Below are 6,621 nucleotides of genomic sequence, written 5' to 3'. Positions count from 1 at the left end.
CACATAACATTAATCATCTCTTTACTGCTTTATTACCACCCACAATCCAGTACTTCTGTCTGATAAGTGATAATTTTAGGCGATGGCCGCCATTAAAAGTATGCGAAATTATGATGGGATGTTGCATGTCTTTACTAATAAAGGCATTTCGTAACCTTCCCCCCACACGAAGAAGGCCATCCTCTCCAAGATATGGATTCAATGTAATTAGTTTACTTTTATTAATGCTCTCCTTTCTTCTCAAGTTCTCAATTTCATAGGAGAATTCGTCTTCTTGTACGTGACGAATTATCTTCCATTTTGCTTCCTTGCCTTCAGCTGATGTAAGATGCCGTTCCCTTCTACCCTTATTTTTTGGTAAAAGCCGTAATATCCAGGCAACTATTCTGATTGCACGAGAGAAACTACTGCAATTTTGTATGATTCCCTTTACTACTTTACTATGTACGATTTACAACCGTACAGGTATTTGCAATGTAAATGACACCATGCAATATGATTTGCTTGTGTGTTCATTTCCATTATATCTTATTATATTCACTTAAGTTAGTCGGCATTCAGACTTCGTACCGGGCGCGACTCTTATCTTAATCTTTTTTACAGAACATATATGTGATGAAATATATACTAAAATAGCTACCAAAATTGGACAAAGTCTCAAACATTTTTTAAAACTCTCATTTACCACCGATATTTGGTCTGAGCCAAGTGCTAATGTGTCGCTTTTGAGCCTTACTGCAAATGGGATAACTGAAGATTTTACCCGTAAGCAAATTGTTTTAAAATGTTGCTCACTTCATGGCCGACATACCGGTGATATAATTTGTGACTATTTTAAAATGATGCTGCGGGACTGGAATATTCAGAACGAGCAATTGCACTGTTTTATTAGAGATGGTGGATCGAATATGGTAAGAGCAATGCATTTGGCTGAAATACCTGACATAAATTGCACAGTCCATCAACTTCAACTGTGTGTTCGTTCTGCACTCGACGAAACCCAGGTCAAGGACTTACTCGCAAAATGCAGATATCAGGCAATTTTGATCATTCACAAATTGCTCAAGATGAGCTGATAAAAATTCAAACGGAGCAACTTAATCAACCTGCCCTTCGCGTGATACAGGACTGTGTAACCAGGTATGTTATTGTTTATATACTTACTTACTTACTTATTATATCATTCCAATGATACCTATAATTCGTTCATTATATTTAGCGCTTAAAATGGTGAACAGTTTTCAAAAAAACATGACGAGGAATAACATTTTGTCTTCTTTATTTCATTACTAGGTGGTTTCCCCCTACTTGGTCCGCGTCAAATATAGTCCATGTTACGCGCAAATAGTGTAGCTACTCAACAGTGAAAGAATTTTTCAAATCCGTCCAGTAGTTTCGAAGCCTATTCGCGTCAAACAAACAAACAAATCTTTCCTCTTTATAATATTAGGATAGATTATTTTTATTATTAATAATAATAATAATAATTCTTTATTTCAGATGGAATAGCACATACTACATGGTCGAACGGCTATTGAAGGTTAAAGATTCTATTTGCCTGTATGCCAGCAAACATAGTATTCCACAAATATCTCCAGAAGAGTGGTTGTACCTTAATAAATTAGTGGCAATTCCCACCCCCTTTGAAGAAATAACGAGAAATCTGAGCGATACAAACACTTGCATATCATCAGTTATTCCTTTGATACATGTACTGAAACATACACTGCAAATGGAAAAGGAAAAAATTGATACAAATCCAAATTTCAAGAATATCATTCAAAAACTAATTGAAGATATCAATTCTAGATTTTGTGACCTACAAAGCAATACCCTGTATTCGCTTGCTACATATTTGGACCCAAGGTACAAATTAAAGTTTTTTAATGACGTAATTAAAGAGCAAGTTCAGTTCGAACTAATACGTTTGCTAACCCTTTATGACTCGAATGTTGCAAGCCGAGTTGACGATGATGAACCTTCTGTGGCCAAGAGAGCGAGATTAGCATCAAATGCAAGTAATGTTGACCCAAGCACAAGTTTTGAGATTTTGTCACCAATACAAAGTGTGCATTCCAACCTGGCTGATATGTTGAAGAATTGCAGTGATGAAGAGGAATCGGAAAATGACAGCATGGATACCAACAGCAACCTCATGATATGGAAAACACTAATTAATGAATACAATAAAGAAAATAGACTCCAACTAAATGAAGATCCCTTATTGTGGTGGAGATATAACATTAAATATAAAGTTTTTGCTCCCATAGTTCGCATTTACTTATCGGCGCCACCAAGTTCAGTGCCAAGCGAACAGTTATTTAGTGCTGCTGGTTTAATTTACGAACCCTTGAGAAACCGCTTAGAAGGCGAAAAAGCCGCAAAGCTTTTGTTCGTAAAATATAATTTGCCTCTTGTCAATTTTGATTACTAAGATGAATCATGAGCATGTATGTACAATTGTACACATTATATATAATATAAATAAATGTTGCTGACTCTATTAATCATAAATTTATTTATATTTTCCCAACAAATTTCACCTCCGCCTCCGCCTCCGTTAACCTTCGCATCCGCGGAGGCGAACCTCTTCACCTCCGCATCCGCCTCCACCTCCGCTAAGTAGGCCTCCGTTACAACCCTAATCAAGACTAATGCACAGGGGGATGACGGAATTAATAGAGATATGTTTATTTTAACGCTTCCTTATACTTTAAAGATTATAACAGCCATAATAAACAAATCTCTTTCAACCTATACCTTTCCATCACAATGGAAGATAGCCCTTGTCCGGCCAATTCCTAAAATATAAAATCCAATAGAACTCAAACACTTAAGACCGATCAGCATTCTCCCTTACCTTTCAAAGATCCTGGAACGAGTAGTTTATAACCAAGTCATCAAGCATTGCGAAGCCAGTAACATACTCCCTGCATTTCAGTCAGGATTTAGAAAACTCCGCAGTACCACTACTGCATTGCTTGATGTAGTGGATAATTTGATATCAGCTCAAGACATACGTAACCCGTCCATCCTCACTCTTCTTGACTTCTCTAGAGCTTTTGAATGTATCAATCTTCCTCTTCTTATTTCTAAGCTTCGTTACTATGGGTTTGACTATATATCTGCTTCGTGGTTTAGTAGTTATCTCAGGCATCGATATCAGAGAGTGTGTTTTTTGGGAAGTGATGCGATTCGTGTTTCATCGTCTCTGGGCCCTGTCGACAGAGGAGTACCTCAGGGGTCTATTTTGGGACCCCTCTTATTTATCTTATATTCAGCAGACATAACTTCATGTATCCAAAATTGTCACTACCATCTATACGCTGATGATCTGCAAATATATCTTCCTGTTGATAGGGCTTGTGTCAATGACTGCTTCCGAAAAATAAATGAGGACTTGGAACGAATTTCTGTTTGGTCCCATAAAAACGCACTCCTCTTAAATCCAACGAAGTCGAAATTTCTTATGGTCGGCACCAGGAAGCAAGTGTCTGATCTCGCAAACAAAGTCCCACAATTCTAGTTAATTCTTCGCCTATAGCTCAGGTACCAATGGCAAGAAATCTGGGCGTAGAATTCGATAGTCATTTGAGGTTCGAAGATTACGTTACAAATATAGTTCGTAATTGCTTTTTCCGTCTCAAGGTTCTATACAATATACGACATTTCTTAAGTATCGACCTTCGTATTAGACTTTGTGAAAGCATTGTGCTCTCCAAACTTACCTACGCTCTTCCGGTGTATGGGCCTTGTATAACTAAAGCACAACGGTTGATCCAGAGAGTACAAAATGCATGCGCCCGGTTTTGTATCACCATACCACCTCGCTCACATGTCACCCCCTATTTGAACAACTTAAATTTTCTAACAATGGGGGGTCGACAAAAATTGTATTTGGCTTGTTTATTATTTGACGTGGTATGTACTAAACAACCGGAATATCTATACAAGAAGCTCCTCTGGCGTAGTAATGCCAACAAGCACAAAGTCAGGAGTTGCACTCAGGAGCTGGCCATTCCCAAGCATCGGACGGCTTCATTTCGTGGGAGTTTTAAATATAGCGCGTGAAGTGCTGGAACAATATCCCTTCTCCGCTGAAGTGTCTTCAATTAAAGTCGAATTTTAGTCGCACTTATAAGACACTACTTATTCAACAAAAGTCCCACAAAATTTAGTTTTTATCCACCCATAAAACAAACAAATATCTACTTATTTACGTTTATTCTTATTTTTAACTTTTAATTTAATTCTATTTATTATACACCGTTACACACGATTTACTCACACTTCTAACTTTAATATTATTATTATTATTTTTCTACTTGGTATTATAATTATTTATTTTATTTTATTAGAGGCGCAAACTAGCTGCTGTGGTCTCTGGCAGAATGACCAGCGCTGTGGAACTTTTTGCTCCTCAGCATAATGCTGAGCCAGGGCCAATTACAACCACAGTACACACACATTGCACACTGGAAGCGAACCGAATGGCAAAAGAAAATTTCTTAATTTTAATTTCTAATTTTTATTGTTTGTGATGTCTTATTTTATTTTATGTTTTCTTTAAGTATTGTTATTTTGTGTGTTTATGTGTGTGTGTTTTTGTTTGTAATAAATGTTATGTCTATGTCTATGATGACAGTTCTGCGCCTCCGGGTTGCAGAGCGTGCGTCGGGCGTGGCCTTTCGAAGGTCATGGGGACCCCAGGTTCCCGCAGATTTCCGATTTGAGCGGAGCCAATAAAAGCTCGGATCAATGGAAGCAAAACACTGTCGGGGCCTGTAACGAAATGAGCGGGTCGGCAACGTCCCGTGACGGTTAACTTCTATCCTCAGCCTGCCCGTGGTACCTCGTCGGAAGCTCTTACAAATGACTCGAGACCTAACGCGTTTCCACAGTGGATGTACAACTAACACATCAGGTTGCGATAACCCGCGGCCAAGTGTGGTGGGTTCAGTCAGGCTTATCCCTGGATGTCCTTTGGATGCGTGGAACGTCTGACACCTTGACGTTAATCCAGGTGTTGACTTTGGGCGAAATTCCCAATGTTACCGTCAATGGAGCTGCAAACCTTCCAATCTTTAGGCGAGCTCTTTAGTCCGGTAGTTATTTAGGGATTGGGGTATAACGAACCGGGGCGTTAGGTTAACAGTCCACGCCCGGGGGTTAACCATATCGCTGGCATACAAAATAAGAAAATTAATAAAGTGAGTCCCGACACTTGGATCGGGGTCGGCGATAAATCCACGGGGGGATGGTCGATCGAGCGAAGCCGCTTCCGAGCTCGCGGCACCTGGATGCACCTGCCCCGTTTGTGGGAAGGTCAATTGCGTTCACTCATGGAAACTGCAAGAACAATGTTATATGCAAAGAACATTCCCTTAAACATGTGAGCAGAAACTGTCAACTGTGCAATATATTTGTTAAATACGAGAAATACATTAAACCAGACAGGAAATCTTACACTATTTGAACTGTGGCATGGAGTTAAACCTAACTTGCAACACATCAGAATATATTTTGGATCCATTGGTTATGTACATGAACCAAAAGAAAAGCGAAGGAAAGATGTTGTAAGTTGGGTATGATCATGAGAACTACAGGATGTGTGATCAAAATACCCTTGAAGATTTCAATATCGCGGCACGGGAAGTTTGATGAATACAGTATACCAGGAAAAACAAAGTTTTGTAGAAGTGATAGCTTTACAAAAAAGAGAACAAGATCATCCTACAAGGTCTACCCCACAGACCACAGTATGAGTTTCAAGAAAGCAGTTCGGATGATAGTATGAATAGTTTAGAAGACCTAGATGAAACTTATATCCCTCCAAGAGGTCCACGTCGGAATTAACACTTGGAAGTAAATTTCACAGAGTTTGAAATACCTAACACTTATGAAGAAGCAATAGTCCCCTATTCTCACCTATGGAAGAAAGCTATACGCTATAGCGAACTTCAATCACATGTAGAAAATCAAACTTGGATAATAACTGATCGAACGGAGAAGAAGCCTGTTTCTTGTAAATGGGTGTTCACTATAAAGAAGAATAGAGATGGAGAAATAGTACGATTCAAAACACGACTGTGTGCATGAGGGTTCATGCAAGTCAAGGGCGTAAACTATAATGAGATTTTTCCCCTACTAGCAGGTACGATTCCATTAGGGTGCTGCTGAGTATTGCTGCGAGAGATGAACTGCAAATCGAGGATATTTACATGGAGGTGCCTGAGGGTTTGAAAAAAACAGCTATGACTTTGAGCTATACACAGGTGCTCATGTTTCTGAAATGGTAGATGGCATGGTTCTTGCAAGCCGAACATCAGCACTTCAAGCAATGTTGTCGTCTGGCTTGCAAGAACCATTCCACAGAACACGAACTACCGACACTTAACAAAAGAGGGTATTTTTCCCCTGGGCAGAATCAAAGCCAACCGCGTTCCAGGATTTAAAGTTCCACTCGAAAAAGAAAGTCCCAGTTGAACAAGGAAGGACGTCCTACAGTTGAAAAAATTTCAACCGTGGACAATGTAGAGAAATCTGTGACAACGTGGTATGACAACAGAGTTGTAAACTTGGCATCGATCGACCTATGTTGGCAGCAAACCTATGACAGAA

The 6,621-nt window shown here is 39.3% G+C and overlaps 1 protein-coding gene across 1 annotated transcript; it reads left to right on the top strand.

The window, feature by feature from the left end:
- Window positions 1-599: 599 nt before the first annotated feature.
- Window positions 600-2,440, top strand: LOC125058914 (zinc finger BED domain-containing protein 4-like). The gene is made up of 2 exons (XM_047663052.1): window positions 600-1,140; window positions 1,501-2,440. The coding sequence occupies exons 1-2, from the start codon at window positions 1,025-1,027 to the stop codon at window positions 2,432-2,434; spliced, it is 1,050 nt and encodes a 349-aa protein (XP_047519008.1). The 5' UTR covers window positions 600-1,024; the 3' UTR covers window positions 2,435-2,440.
- The last annotated feature ends 4,181 nt before the right edge of the window (window positions 2,441-6,621 follow it).

Source organism: Pieris napi, chromosome 18 (assembly GCF_905475465.1).
Source record: "Pieris napi chromosome 18, ilPieNapi1.2, whole genome shotgun sequence".
NCBI lineage: Eukaryota > Metazoa > Arthropoda > Insecta > Lepidoptera > Pieridae > Pieris > Pieris napi.
The sequence above is the reverse complement of the archived record's forward strand: the minus strand, read 5'-3'. Positions and strand labels throughout refer to the sequence as shown.

Coding starts and splice junctions, on each gene's coding strand:
- LOC125058914 (XM_047663052.1), top strand. CDS start 1,025: ATGCAGATATCAGGCAATTTTGATCATTCACAAATTGCTCAAGATGAG. Junction 1,141..1,500: donor ATACAGGACTGTGTAACCAG/GTATGTTATTGT, acceptor TCTTTATTTCAG/ATGGAATAGCACATACTACA.